Source organism: Podarcis pityusensis (assembly GCF_964106645.2).
Source record: "Podarcis pityusensis genome assembly, chromosome: 3".
In the NCBI taxonomy this organism is placed as follows: domain Eukaryota; kingdom Metazoa; phylum Chordata; class Lepidosauria; order Squamata; family Lacertidae; genus Podarcis; species Podarcis pityusensis.
The window spans coordinates 52,663,567-52,679,568 of record NC_138026.1 but is presented as its reverse complement, the minus strand read 5'-3'; the positions used below and the strand labels follow the sequence as shown (position 1 = coordinate 52,679,568).

The 16,002-nt window shown below is 40.7% G+C and overlaps 2 protein-coding genes across 18 annotated transcripts in view; one reads left to right on the top strand and one right to left on the bottom strand.

The window, feature by feature from the left end:
- Positions 1-16,002, bottom strand: part of LOC308474315 (uncharacterized protein) — a 150,267-nt gene that overhangs the window by 5,687 nt on the left and 128,578 nt on the right. For 7 of the 12 annotated variants that reach the window (XM_081000458.1, XM_081000462.1, XM_081000461.1 and 4 more), the window contains one exon: positions 5,834-5,910. In XM_081000458.1, the coding sequence (XP_080856584.1) occupies positions 5,834-5,910 (77 nt within the window). Of the gene's footprint in view, positions 1-2,306; positions 2,484-5,833; positions 5,911-16,002 lie in introns of all 12 variants that reach the window. The other 5 variants (XR_013984646.1, XR_013984647.1, XR_013984648.1 and 2 more) reach the window with 1 other exon arrangement.
- Positions 1-16,002, top strand: part of HS3ST5 (heparan sulfate-glucosamine 3-sulfotransferase 5) — a 141,093-nt gene that overhangs the window by 30,421 nt on the left and 94,670 nt on the right. The window contains exon 1 of one of the 6 annotated variants that reach the window (XM_081000422.1): positions 10,032-10,461. The exons of the other annotated variants lie outside the window; for them this stretch is intronic. The gene's annotated coding sequence lies outside the window, so the exon portion shown is untranslated. Of the gene's footprint in view, positions 1-10,031; positions 10,462-16,002 lie in introns of those variants that run through there. 6 annotated transcript variants of the gene reach the window in all.

Below are 16,002 nucleotides of genomic sequence, written 5' to 3'. Positions count from 1 at the left end.
TGCCACAAATCTGGGCTCAAGATCTTGAAATAGCACACTTGTATGGCAACACGTGTTTGCATGCATGTTAATCTGTAACATGTGATCAGGGACATGGGTAGGCTTGCTGACACTGAACACTCCTCTCCCCGAGAAAAAAAACTTCTGTAACATGAAAATTGTTCCAGTGATATAAATTCATATTAAATAGGCTGTGAACTGGGCAGCTAGAAATCCATGTTGGGCAGTCAATATTACACACCATTCTCTCACAAATTTGTGGAAACATGCTGCACGGTTGCACATCCTGTTCCCTGTTGTATATATCTAGGTCATAGCTACTCCCTTGATCAACACTGTATATGAATCATGTAATTAAATGGTCATGATGGTCCACAGTGTAAAAACTGGTAAAGATTTACAGTAGCTGTTAAAAGGCTCAGTCAATTACCTACCATCAAATGTTTTATTTGCCTGGGGGTTGCTGGTTTGTTTTTTTTACACCTAACCTCAAGAATCAAGTAAGCAAAGAGAGGCTTATTTTCGGTAACATATTTACACCTTCAGCCTCTGTGGTTTTTTACGCCGGGATAAGATCAGAAATAAGCCACCAATGTTTTATTTTAAAAGAAAAGCTTCTTTTTGCAGGGGAAGTTAAGGAAACATAAGAGATGTCAGGCCTTATTCCTGAGAAGGTTAGGATTTTACAGATACAAATGTAACAATGTCCTTCCCATGCAGACAGCTGAAAATGATTTAAGGGTGAAAGACAATTGTTGCCCTTGTGCTTTGCAGCCAGTGAAGCTGTTTGCTGATGATGGAAATGGACAGGAGGGATTCCCCCCCCTCCCGATTCCCCCTACCACATATAGGGCTCCATGAAAATAAGCTCCTGGGAGCTGGGGGACTGTCCAAAACAGGGGGAAAGGAGAATAAGCAAAAAAATGCTGCCCATCCTCTTCCATTTGAATCCCACCCATCTTCTTCAATTTGCTTATGATATGGAGGATTTCAGCTACATTGTAAGATGCCACACCATGCAACCAGAGCTAGAGATATTCAGTTCTGATACAGAGTCTCAATGTAATCTGACCATCTATGTGAGGTGGATTTCAAACAATACTGTTCACTGTGTGGTACCATATGGAAATGTTTTCCAAAGGCCTTGGTATATTTATATGGAGACGGAGGTGGTGTGTTTCACTGCCTGAAGTGGCTCTATTTCTGATTACATCGTATGTGAGCAATAAACAAGTATGTTTCTGTATTTATTTATGTATTCGTTAGGAATACTTATAAACCACTAAACATCACAGTAATGCTACAGTTCTATATAACAATAAAAACTATACAAGTGAAACAAAGATTAAGAAAAGTTCTCAAATATCATTAAATACTGTCTGCAGGTAGTGTGATGCTTATGGAAACCCAGTAGAAATAAAGAAATTTTAAAGCATCTAACAAAATACTTTGACTATAAGTTTTATCCGAAGATCAGCATTCTTGATTGGTACAAACAACTCAGTATGCAGCTCCAAACAGATACTTCTCATCTGTCATGGCAGTGTCACCTTCTGTGATGGATAATGCTACCAATACAAATTTGGGTAGACGGTGTTCTGCTGTTTGTACCAAACAGATTAGCAGACTAATACATTATTTAGTGTTTCCATAGTGTTCACTTTCTAGATATTTTAAGAATGCCCTCATGTCTGGCCAAGACTTCAGAGCCATGTTTTCTAGACATCAGCATACAGAGGACTTTCTGTGGCCCCTAAATGTCTTATTTGTAGTGAAATTGGGAAATTCAAGGTCTTGGATGTATCATTGTGGATGTTGCTTGTGTTTCTGATTAAGACAATATTTTCTGCAGGGCAGCAGACATAAAGGGCAATTAAAGGTAAAGGGACCCCTGACCATTAGGTCCAGTCATGGCCGACTCTGGGGTTGTGGCGCTCATCTCGCTTTATTGGCTGAGGGAGCTGGTGTACAGCTTCCGGGTCATGTGGCCAGCATGACTAAGCCGCTTCTGGCCAACCAGAGCAGTGCACGGAAATGACGTTTACCTTCCCGCCGGAGCGGTACCTATTTATCTACTTGCACTTGACATGCTTTCAAACTGCTAGATTGGCAGGAGCTGGGACCGAGCAACGGGAACTCACCCTGTTGCGGGGATTCAAACCACCGACCTTCTGATTGGTAAGTCCTAGGCTCTGTGGTTTAACCCACAGCGCCATATTGACAAAACAAAGGATAGAAATATGCTTCCCAAAATTCCAGGTGTACCATGCACCTGACCTCCCAGCAGCGGAGTCGCTTCCACTTACCAGCAGGGAGAGGGGCGAGGCAGTGGGGAGGTCAGTGCTGTGCAAGCACATTGGCAGAGACAATCCAGCACTCCTGACACTGCCACCTTGTCCCAGTAAGTGGCAGAAGGATAGCATGGGAAGTTGTATTGAAAGCTTCTGGGAGGTCCAGGAGAATGGCAAAGGTCTGAACCCTGCCTGAAATATATCAAGAAAATCAGTATCAGTTTTCAGGAAAGCACCTGCTTGAACATTTTATCTAGGAAGATAAATGTTAAGCACTGGCTGAAGATGTAATTCACACCGTCCAGATCCCCAGCAGGTTTCTTTATGACTTGTCATTCCATGGCCTCCTTTAAATAGTCAGGATCACCCCTTGGACCCAGCTGGGCACTCTTGTCATATGTTTTAACCTAAACTAATGATTCATGCAGTAAGTCTCAAACCATTACATTATTTAGATTTGACAATGACTAAGCCCTGACCCTGGCACTCCTTGTGGCCTTATGACAAGCTCTGTAAAATGCTTCTGAATAGGAGAGTGTTTGTCAGACTATGTCCAGAGGATCGCTCAGTTCCTACATGAGAAGTAACAGCAGACAGTCATGGCTGACACAGTTTCCCAGGACAATTTGCCTGCTTCAACCAATCTTCACTTGTAATGTCAGCTGCCATGGAAAGTTAGGCATATGCAATGACTTTAAGTTCTTCTGGAATGAGAGTAGGGATCATGGCCAGTACTCCATGTGAATTGAACTTCCAGCCTCCACAATTTTCTTGTCTCCAGAGCCCCCTGCAATCCACATGTATTCCATGGTACATGTTTAGGGGTTGGAAAGCAGAAAAGTTGACTCAGAAATGGTTCCTTTGGAATATGTTTACAAACCATGGACTAGTGAATGCTAGTTAGTGTGGTTGGTTTTACAACACGTTTGCAACAAAGAAAGGCATACTATATGGCACTTTTATAAACTGAATTTATATTGATTTTCTGGAAACAATTGGCATAGTATTCGGCTTTGTATAACAATGAATATGTGCAAATGTCCCCATGTATGAATACATATTAAAAAAAATTCTGCCATTGCCTTCTTATAACTGAAATACTCTGTTTTTTAAAAACCAAGCCATCCTGTTCTTCACTGCTCCTGGGGTGAAAAGTATAATTTGTTGGAGGCCATTAGACTTAGACACCATTCACACAATAATGATTTTTATAATTACGTATAGAAAAGATTGTGAATCCTTTTTAAGTACAATGAGCTGCTAATTATTCTGAGCCTGCGGAAAGAACAATAGATTAAACAATTTGTCTTTTAAAGCTTACAGTGCTGTATTTGGTGGATATAGTGGTTGATAAGGAAAATACTTTAAAAACACAAATCATGCAGTATTTAATGCTTCTTTGAAAACTGCTGTCTTCATGTTAATTATAATGGATCTTAAAAATGTAGATTGTATTTGAAAATATCATTTAAGATTTTACTGACAGCATACTTTTAAAGTGTATTTTCTACTGTTGCCTGAGAAGGCCAGCGACAGAAAGATTTAAGCAACATTATTTACATACATTTTTTGCAATTGCTTTTTAACAGTTAAATAATAGGAACAATTTTATATAATAAACAGCTGGTAAACCTGCACTTCAGGGCACTGAATTCATCTAAACTTAACATCCCTGCAAAGTGATTTATACATTTATTTTCTTTTATAATAACACTGAATGGTCTTTGCTACTTCAAACTGATTGCCAAAGGACAGTTAGTTCTCATCCCAAACTGTGGCAAAAATAGCAAGGGTGCTGAAATTTGAGCTTTTCAGAAGGATATAGAAACATGCAATTTACACTTGTCCCTTTTAACACTGTGCTTACTGTATCTACTCTGGCCAAATTGCCTTTTACAAGAGCTATTTTTGTTCTTACATCATAGGCTGTATTGTAGCTCTACATGAATTACAAAACCCATAATCTTTATTTTCAAAATGATGGCACCACTTTTCTTCAGTTACTGTATTTACTGAATTTTAAGTTATAGCTGAGATTGCAGAGCATATTACAGTTCTCCAAATGGAAGAATTTCATTTGCAATTAAAGTTTTTGAAGTCTTTAATGCATCTGTCAGAATGAATGACAGACTCATTCAAGGTTCCTCTTCAATATAGGTGAAATAAAAGTTGTCACAGCAGGGTTCTTTTGGGGTGGGTGGGTGGAAATTAAGGTTATCTGCAAACTTGGCCAGGGAATTCTGAAACTTTTGAAATTAAGTGCTGGCCATTGCCCTATACAAATGTGATATCAGTTTGGAAGTATTTATTATGTATCATTTATTTCATAATTAATGCCAGGTATAGGTTCATCATTAGTACCATATTGGTTGGCCAACTCCAGAATTCTTTTGATATATTTGTTCAGGTGAAAATTTAATTTCCTTTTATCACATAAATTTTGTTTGTTGTTTTTAATGTTATAGGGTAATAAACATCATAGTACTTGGGTTTCCTATGAAAACATTTGGCTTGGGGGTCACTGAGGAAACTGAGATCCATGGAGAAGGGAGTGAAAGTATACCATGACTGGTATACCTAATGTCTTCAAATCCCTAATGTCTTCAAATCTGGAAATGTACAGTTTGGTACAGGTTGCACATATTAAGTCCCTTCTTGTACCAGGGTATCATTGACTATGATGCATATAGAGTGCTGGCATCTTTATGCAATTAATGTTCACACAAAACCATGGTAGGAAAGAAAGGATTAAGCTTCCCTTCCCTATGTGATATGGCTTTTACCTGCTCATGCCTGCTAAGATATTCTTTTTAACCTGATGTATTTGCAAGTAAAGCATTTAATGTCACATCTAGTTTGTGGCATAGATTTTCAAGAAAAAGAACCCACTTCAGTATATAAATCTGAGATGTGGGCTCTGGATCATGAAAGCATAGATTCTAAGGGGCTGTACGGCTATTGCTTTTTGTAGCAACAGAAACACACAGTTACCTTTCTGGAATTTAAGAATTAAATGGTGTTTCTATCCTAGTGGTGCAGCAATAAAGCTGTTGGCATATTTGCAAAGCTGGATGGGGGACCGCGTGTTGAGATTCCTGTATTGCAGCAGGTTGGACTAGATGACCCTCAAGAACTCTTCCAATTCTACAATTCTATGATATTTTTTAGTATTATTATTGAGAAGCTTTTCTTTTTTCAGAAACTTAGCATGGTCCAATGCCACTATTCCTTCCAGAATATTTGTGGCTCACACGTATTTATGAGATGTTAGTGTTGCAGCACATTTAATGTGATAGTATTAAATGTTCATATTTAAAACAAAATCAAAATCAAAAGTACTTCTGAGACTGTGGGCTGAACACTCATAGACAGGGCATGCTCGTAATGTGATGGAAGTAACATTGGTTAAGTTACAAGTGGTCTTTTCCAGATTCCAAAGAATGAAAAACTACCTTTCATGTCAGATTTGTCTATGACCAAAAAGGTACTGATGTTTCCATAGTGAAAATAGCAAGTGGCTTATTCATAGACTCCTTCTGTACCTTTGCTCAGTTGAATTCCAGATGCACCAAAGCCAACCATTTCTTCTCTCCTTTTGTTTGCCCCTTGGACTGTTAATCTGATTTGTTGATATTGTTGACAGGTTGCAATATGAGAGAGGGAAATAAAAATGAAATCATTTTCAGTGCTTGATAGAATAATACAACGAGGCATAGTATTATTCACAATGAACATTTATTTCAGCACCAAGAAAATATTTTTTTGTAGAAGATGTGGCTTGTGCAAGTATTTTGTCTTCTTTTTGTTAATATTCAGGTCACAATCAGAGACGGGAGGGAGGGATGGAGCCTAAGCACAATGCTGCTTTTGATTTTTCTGTCACTTAGATATTCATTAATAAACTGTATCTCTACCATTGCTCACTTCTCAAAACTCACATAACATTTAGATGAGCCACAGCGGAGTCAGAAATGTAGACAGCTCTGTGCTGCATTCATAGTGGAAGAAGTAACAGGAGAAAAGAGGTAGAATAATATTATAAACTCTGAAGAGAAACTATTTTATATTTCCCTGCATCATTTTCACTTTTTACCATTTGTTTAATTCAGAATTATTTAAATTAACTATAAAACAATGAACCTTTTTTTCCAAATTAGCCCAAACAATATTGCTGTATATTTATTACTGTGTTGTATACTTATTTCATTTTAAAAAGTAGTGTCTGATAAAATTATTTCAATCCATCCCTCTGCCTCCTTCCTGTTCCCCTTACTGCGAGCCCTATAATTCCCCCTTCAAAGTACAAAGAACTAGATCATATCAATCTTCTTATTGTCTTTGGAAAATCTAATCTGTGGGTCAATGTTGGCCAGCTTTATCTTAAAAATTATCCAGCTGCAATTTGCCTGACAATTCAGCTTCCTTAAACTAACCCCCTTTCCCTCCTCCCTACTTCATTTGATCAGGGAAGTCTAATTTGCAGCTGTCAGGAACTTGGATTGATATGCTACTTTAAAAAATGATTTAGTCATGATTTACTCCAGTTTGGAACAGAAAGCAACAATATATTACTATCCAAGGAGCCAGTAATCGAGTTGTAAACCTATGTATTTTTGCCCATAGATGAACTAGAGCAGTTTGTCATCCAAGACTGCATATGGCAGTTTCTCCATAGGCCACAAAAGCCACAACCAAACAATTTGAGTTGAATATTTTCTGCATTGAAGGCATGGAAGACTATAAATTTGAAGTCAAGGAATGAAAAAGAGAGAGAAGTAACAGTCTCTGAAGACAAAACGCAAGCTCTGAAATGATTTTTTTCTTTTTTAAAAAAATGGCCTGGAAAGCTCAGTGTTTCAGTGCATAATATACCATATTTGCAAACTATTCAGGAACCACTTAATATAAACAAACAAGAAAGCTAAGCACTGTTGCCAACAATGGGAATGTGGGACTGTTTTTCTATATAATGCAAGTAGTATATAATATCCTTCAGGTGAGCAACAGAGCTGCAGAAACCTTGATTACAAAGCTTGAAATGCTTTGTAATCATATTGTCAGATTTTCCTTGGCCGGGATCCAAACCTGTTGAAAAAGCTGTTCCACTCACACAGAGGAGCTTTTAAGCACTTCCCTTCAAGCCCAGCCCCAAAGCCCAATCCCAAGTGTGAGAAGGCTTCCAAACCACTACTTTATGTGTGGCTGCAATTGGATTTTCTCTCCCTGCACATTCTGAAGCACTTTCACTACTCATGCACAGGGGGTGGGAAGTATGGTGGTGGATCTGAATTGTGAATATTTTTAAAATGTCCACCTTTTCCCAGTGAACATGAAATTATCACCATCAGTTTATTACAGTCAACAGACCAGAAACAAGACCAAAAATTAACCATAGAATACACCAAAATTTGATACACAGGATATGCACCAAAAAGTGCAAAAAGGAAGAAAAGCTCAGTAGTATACAAAATAAGTAACCTCAGTTAAGTCCCTGGGAATAGTTGCTCCAGTTTTGGTGGTTATTTCCTCCTTAATTCTCACTGTCACAGATAAAAAATATTAGCCTCTATCAATGTCACCAATGGGATTTTTGCTCCCAGCAAATATTTAACATGGAATTGAGCTAACCTTCCTGGTAATTTGGCCAATAAAAGACCAATCATTTGCTGAAAAGCTCCAGTGTAGAAATTGCAAAACAGAAGGAAGGACATGTTCCACACATTCCACCTCCTGGTTGTTTCTAGGGCATACCTCTAAGGAGAGAGGAAAATCAGCATAGCTACCCCAGAGCATTTGAAATGATGAAACATTCAATCTGGCCAGAGTAAAAGCTCTGCAGTATTTAACTACACATGAATTCCTAAAATAAGCAACTAACTGAAAAAGAACATTATAGGAAATGCTCAAGGAGCAATGTGAGCAGGTTATACATGTGAACCAAAGGGTCCTGAAAGGAAATATCCTAGAATCTTTGTTTTACCAGAGGTAGTGCAGAATTAAGTATCATTTGAAGAAGGAAAGAAGGATGCAACAAGATTTTTGGGCAATAGATTTAGTGTATACATTATCATATCTATCCTTGGGTAAATATGGTAGCCACCAAGTTGGTATTTTAAAGACAAAGATCTTAAACCAAAGTTTTAAGGCTGCCAATCAAGCTCTTATCTCAAAAGGACATCATCCTGTTTCCAGTAATATAGCTGCATTAGGAACACATCTTGGAATATGTAAAAGGACTTGTAAGAATTTAGCTCGAGCATCATTTAATTCCAACAACACTCCATTAGTTCAAATAGGAGCTCCACAAAGCACTGAAATAACCACAGGAATATATTGACACTCTTTAGTGTAAAAAAAGCACACTAGCAGACTGATTCATTGAAGTTTTCTGAGAAGCAAAGGATCTATGTGTAGCCCAAGAGATAAAATGATGGAATACCACCCCCAAAGTGAGCACGAAATGGATTGGATACATGTGAACCACCAAAATCTACATCTTTTCAATTATCCAATTATATACCCAAATTGTCATGTAGTCATTGTTTCTACTATCAGAGCTCACACTCAGCGGCAGCCCATCCTATTTCCCCAGGGTCATCTTTAGTATATGCGCTGCCGGGGTGCAAAGATCCGCCCAGCGCCCCCAAATTTAGTTTAGCCGCCCCCAAATTAACTTTTATTGAGCTTTTTTGGGAGGAGGAAAGCCAAAGTTGTTGACTTTTTTAAAGAGGGGGCGAACTCAAAATTGTTGAGCTTTTTGGGGTGAGGAAAATCGCTCAGCTGTAACAACGACGCAGCGGAAATGTCTGCTTTTGCTTCCTGACTTGTCAGGAATATTTGACGCTACAGAGTAACACAGCGATGGAGGGGGGGCGGGGACTTTGGCTCCATTGCTTTTCACTGTTGCCAATCGAGAGGGACCGGTATACAGTAGGTATACATTTGCCGCCCCCCAGAAATCGGCGCCTAGGTGCCCCACACCCCTTGCACCCCAGGGTAAAGACCGCCCTGTATGTCACTATTTGAGTTGAAATGGGAATGCAGCGGCGTAGCGTGAGTTGTCAGCACCCGGGGCAAGGCAAGTAATTTGCGCCCCCTAACCCGGGGCAAGGCAAGTAATTTGCGCCCCCCCCAACCCCTAACATGCCGATCTGAGTCGAGTTGCTGCTGGCGCTGCCGCCCAAACCACGCCGCTTGCCCGGAGGAGGAGGGGGGCAGAGAGGCGAGGAAAATGCAACATGGCCCAGCAGCTGCAGCAGCAGCAGGGGAGGCGGGGCTGTGAGGAGGGGCTGCCTGGCACGTCCTCCGCGGCCCTGACGCGCGGGGCTGAGAGCCGCTGCCTGCCGGACGCCTTCAGCCCGGGCGCGCGCACAGCTCGTCGGTTCCACGAGACATGGGGCTCTGCTACAGCCTGCGCCCGAGGCTCTTCGGCGACTCCGGAGGCAGCGAGCGCGCCCCCCCAGATGTTGCGCCCGGTGCGGCCGGCCCCCCTGGCACCCCCCACGCTACGCCACTGTGGGAATGTGCTGCCCCCTGCCGCCCCTGTGCCCCGCCCCCCTCCAGTTCTGCCATGTGCTAGAACTCTGGGAGCATTCCGTGAGGCATTCCCATTCATTGGGGAAGAGGTGGAAGTGTTCCATTGTGCAGTGGTTCCATTGTGCAGTGGAAGTGGTGGAGCAGAGAGCAACACGTTCCCATTTTGCTTCAGGGAGTGTTTTGGAAGGTAGTGTTAGCGGTAGGGTGGCCTGAGATGGGTGCTTCACCCTGCCTCACTAGTTAGCCAGCTCTGCTCACAGTTCTATCTTCTGCTGGCTTTTCTTTGTTATATTTCCTGTGTGTACGGTAACAAGCAGTACCTACTACTAGAGAAGAAATTAGAAAAAACACAGTTTTGATCCCTCTCTGGGAATAATTGGGACCATCTCCAGTAGCCAATAGAATGCTGATCTTACACCACCTTAGATTTTTGTCCACCTCACACAGTTTTGCCTGGTTTTACTGTAAATGGCTTTTTGGAGTCTTAGGCAGAGATCTTACCCATCACCTGGTCCTTTGGTTTGTTTGTTTTATTGGAGATGCTGAAGACTGAACCTGCAATCTTGGACATGCAACACGTGTTATAGCACTTAACTAGATGTCTCAAGAATTTGGGTTTGACTGTTTCTTTATGGTGAGTTCACATGGTACAATTTGTCCTTTTCATTTTTCTATTGAGAGCCATCCATTATTATTTTTTCAGTGCTCACTCTAAAATTAACCTTTTTATTACTGGAAGGCTGGTGTTAATACCTTAAACTTCCTAGAAATTTTGATTCAGCATACAGCCTGCCTGACATTTTCCACTTCAGAAGACCTCAGGTCAATGTGTTGTGGCAAAGCATATAGCTCTAGTGGCATTTCATGGCCTTCAAATAGTTCATGTCATTTAAACATTTCATGACATAAATGTTAATTTTTCAGTGTGATCATTTCTGAGGCATGGCATATAATTGAGATGTTGCTTTGGCATAGCATAGTTTATTAATACCTAATCAGAAGACAGAAGTATTTTGGTGCAGAAATTTGAAACAGGTTCTGTATTTTACAGCCTAACATAGGTTGATAATGGCTCAAAAGTATTTTCACTTGGGATTTTTATTGTTCTTCCAACAGGAATAAATCTAGCTCTTCCCTCCGGCTAGCAGTACATTTCTCATAGTTTGATAATCCAGTCTTACTGAGCTCTGTATCCCTCTCCTCCCATGTGAATGGCACACAAATTTGTAACTCAAGTCGGCCCATCAAAGCGCAGAGCTGTGGATTGCATTGTATTTTTGCATCTAGGTTCTTTGCCAGAAGGCTGACGAAAATTAGAAACCTTTCATACATTACTTCAGGCAAGCCTAGATTTGCCAGGAAGACTTTGCACTACAACAATCTTCATCCAATCACAGTTTCCTAACAAGGGTACTTGTATGATAAACACAATTGCTGCAATTCACCTGTTATAATCTTAGGTGTGCATTTCAAGCATTGTATAGATACATTTAAACTTGTAAATATGTGAAGTGGTCCTTATTGTCTAGCATGCCATTCACATGAGTGGTGATCTCTGCTGCATTTTCCTATATTTTCTCCATGAGCGTTTGTTTTCTGCATCCTTTTTTTCATATAGGTATGAATATTACCGCACATTATAACATGTTCAGTGTATCTTAACAACTGGCCGTTTAGCTATATAGTGACTGAATACCTGATAGGAAGGCTGAGTTTTGAAAGCACAAGGAGGCACTTGCACTCCAATCATAACATTGGTTAAGCTTGTTTTCATTGCAGTAGATGCCAATTAAATTACTGATTTTCATAATTATAATTCAGCATGGTAAGAGTCGATAATGAATGTTGTCACACTCAAGCTAAGTTATTACTGTATAGGAGCTCAGGTCTTCTTTCTGTTGATGTACTAATCCAAGAGTTTGCAAACAACACATTATTCGTTTTTAAAAATGTGGATTTCTGCAGTTTACAATGATATCCATTCTACCACATGGTGAATTGTTTATAGATTGAATAAGCTAAGCAATGCTGAAATTTTGGTAAAATCACACATCTCTAGTAAAAACTCTTTCATTTGAGGAATCTATATTACTGCCCCGAAGAGACTAGAGGCACAGCAGTGTTTTAGGCTGCTCAGCTTCCTTGCCTTACAGCTGATGCATTGGGTAGTACAACAGCTACTTTCTTGCATGTTCTCCAGCCTCTAGCTAGCCCCAAAGCTTCAATTCAAGATATTCTGGTCTGGATTGGAGAGTGTGGGAGAGAGTGCTGGAAAACAGGGGGGAAATAGCATTTAGAGGCATTCTATAGGGTGCTCCCCACTTAAGTGATTTTCGCTTATGTGTGCAGGGCTCCGGAACGTTATCCCTGCATAAGTAGGGGGGCAGCTGTAGGTTCTCCATAGGAAATGGCAATTTTGTAGAGCACTTTTGGACTCTGATTGTGCCACATGGCCTGCAAGCACTTCCCATAGCCTGCTACTAAAAGCATATTTTAACCTTTGCTGACTAAATTGACACTGCTGTTCAGCTCTTGAAAATAGTTTGTTTGATTGTTTGTTTCTATTTCTAAAAGTATGTACCGTATTTTTCACTCTGTAAGACACACTTTTCCCCTCCTAAAAAGTAAGGGGAAATGTGTGTGTGTCTTATGGAGCAAATGCAGGCTCCATGGCTTCAGCGAAAGAAACGCGAAGCCTCCGGTGTGCACCGACCCCTCTCGTTCTCCTGGCTTCAGGGATAGCCACCAGAAGCCTCCGGAGCGCAGCGGGAGCTCCTGCTGCACTCCGGAGGCTTCGCGTTGCTTTCTTACATGTCCTCCAGCCTCCAGCTGGCCCCAAAGCTTCAACTCAAGATATTTTGGTCTGGATTTGAGAGATCGTGGGAGAGAGTGCTGGAAAACAGGGGGGAAATAGCATAGAAAGAAAATAGAAAGAAGCCCCTCTCGCTTTCCTGGCTTCAGGGATAGCCGCCGGAAGCCTCCGGAGCGCAGTGGGACGTCCCGCTGCACTCCTCCCGCTTCGCGTTGCTTTCGCTGAAGCCTGGAGAGCAAGAGGGGTCGGTCCACACCAATCCCTCTCACTCTCCTGTTTTCGCTTCGCTGGAGAGGTGCTGCGCAGCTTTCCCTCTCTGCGCAGCGCCCCTTCAGCGAAGCGGGAGGAGAAATGGAAGGGGCTCTGTTTCTCCGGCCGCTTCGCTGAAGGGGCGCTGTGCAGAGAGAGAGAGAATTTTTTTTTCTTCTTCTCCTCCTCTAAAACTAGGTGCGTCTTATGGTCGGGTGCGTCTTATAGAGCAAAAAATACTGCCCACTCATATATCAAAGCAGTGCACAACATATAGTATTGTAAAGCAATACAAAATAATTGCAAGAATGACTGCCTCATCTAAAAAAAGTGGGGGGGGGATTAAACAACTGAATAATAGACTTGTTGGCATGTTGTTGTTATATTCCTCCAATCTGAGCTAGATATTCTGGCTGGACGAGAACTTAATTGAATGTTTCCCACTTCCCTTCTCCTTGGAGGTTCGTGTGCCTCTAAAAATAAGTTTCTGATGGTTGGGGAACCCTCTGGAGCTGGAAGAGGAAATCAGCAGGGGGCTTGCACAAGCTGAGGTGTGTTTCTGCTCATACAAGAGCACCTTGGAATCCAAGCCATCAATTTTAAAAGCCATTTGCTTTATTTTTATTTGTGCCTGAAGAAAAGCTCTGTAAATCTAAATCCCCTAAGCATTTATTTAGGAACAAAGATCATACACAAGGATGATTTTGTCTTTTCCATTCTGAAAGTATGACAGTTAAATATTCTTGTCAGTTGCTCGAAGGATTAAAAATCTTATTAAAGCATCTGAAAGGGTGTTTTTTCTCCCTTTTTTGCTGGTTTCCATCTCTGCCTTTCTCTCATTATTGGTTCTTTCTTTATAAATATTCATACTTTATCTAGAACTAATCGGTACTATGTTCTCAAATTAGCTGAGATGTTTGCCTTGGTGTACAGCCAATTAGCAGGAATCCAGGGATGTTATCCATTGACAGCTGGAAAGAGATCTCTAACAGCAGCATAAGGGGCTCCAGTATTGCATAGTATTGGTGCATTAAGATTACATATTAGGATTTTAAACAGCATTCTGTCTACTGTTTCTAATTAGCAGTGTTTACTAGGAGAACATTGCAAAAAATGTATTCTTAAAACAACAGATAAAGGCAGATGTAACAGCTGTGATAGACTTTTGCTCTCCGGGACTACAGTCTGAAAATAGTGGCTTTGCACATTTGCAGCAGAAGCAAACTGTAAATGCCACAAAAGGCCACTTTACAGCTCCCCAGAAGTTGTTTTACTCCTCTGTGGAGAATGTCAGAGAATCAACCATCTGGCCTGAAGACAGGCACTCCTCCTCCACTCCGTAGTCTCACTCCTGGTATACTCCCTGTGCCACTGTATCTGTGAACAGCTGTGGATGGTGGCATCTGGTTCTTTAGGTTCACAGGTAGTTGCTTGTGGGAGTCTTGGCCAAGACCGTCTTTACTGAGGGTGCAAGGGGTGCAGGACACCCCACGCCGAATTCTGGGGGGCGCCAGGCACCCGCCGCTGAAGCCGCCTATGCTCTTAACCATCTATCTGTTATGAAATAATAAATAATTTTCATCAAGCTAGAAAAACAAAATACATATATACCTAGTTATTACCAAAATATATACCTACTGTTTCACTAAAGGACTTTCAACTTTGTGTGCTTATTTACCAAAGACGCGATGCGCCAGCAGCGGCGCTTGTCATTCACAACAGCACATTTTAATTTCATCACTTACAGTTCAAATTCGTTTAGAGAAATCATTAAAAAATAGTGTTTATTTTCACTAATTGTTGGCATTTTCTTTGACTAACTACTTAGTACTTAGGGCTCTACTACACATGCATTTCAGCATGCGATTTTAGTTTTCCATTTCCGCAAAAACGCACCTAGAGCACACACTATGAATTCTGTGAGCTGCATTTTTTCTTCATTTTACGATAAATGCTAAGCGAGAAACACATTTCTTTTTCCTCCCTTCTTTTGTAAACAAGAGATAAGGCGTAAGCGTAGTGTCTGACATAAGCATAATAAAAGTTAATTTTGGGGCGCTGGGTGGATCTTTGCATCCCGGCGGCGCATATGCTAAAGATGGCCCCGGTCCTGGCAGTGACCATACAGGACCTGCTGGTCTAGGAGGAACTTCTGAGGAATCCTGTCTGACAGCCTAAGGCAGAGTGGTTCACTGATCACCAGCAGCTGGCCTAGAGAGCCTTGAACATGACCTGACTCCTTAGCTGGTGCCTCTGCAGCCTCCATGCTTGCTCTGTTAGCACATGCTCTGCTATCAGGAGTGTTCCATGGGCATTGCTCTCCAAGTTACATTGTGCTTTTCTGTAGGACTGCTATGATGGATTTCCAGATCATAGCATTTCCTGATAATAGGCCCATATTCTTCATGATGATAGGAACTAAGCAAAATGGCATTCATTTCTTTGGTACTTATCTGCTTTCAGAAAATATGGATGCTTCTGCAAAGAATGAATAATCAGAGTAGATAAAGTTGTAAATATTTATGTTTCTGGAAGCATCGTGAGAAGAAGAGGGGAGTGCTTATCTCATGACTCGATTAGATTGCAATAATCTTTTCAGAAAACTTTGTGGTTGCCTCAGTTCCAAAAAAAAATTCATTAAATCCCATAATAAAATCCTAAAATGAACAAATCCCAAACCATTATTCCATTGAGATTGTAGATAAAAAAAGAATGTGAAGATACAATGTTTGCTGTGTTGTGTAATAGAATAAAGGTGTGCAGAACATATTTCTGAAAGTTGCATTAATATGACCTCAAAACGCCCTTTGAGAATCTACTTTGAGCAAAAACACCTTGGTTAGAGTATTAAAGCCCTTCAATAACATTTATCATTTGTTATTTGTACAAGTCATACAACTTTGCTTCATTGCTGTTACAGATCCCACTTGAAAAATGTCTGTACTTTATAGCTTCATACATTACAGGATTACTTTTTTGCTGTGAATTTTTTTTTTAGAAAAAAATATCATTTAATATTTACAGTCTTGATAATAATTTCAAAACAATTGTACATGCTAGTTTGGTGTTACTAAGAGACCATGCAGACCAGCCTTTCTCCGCCCGGATGGCAAC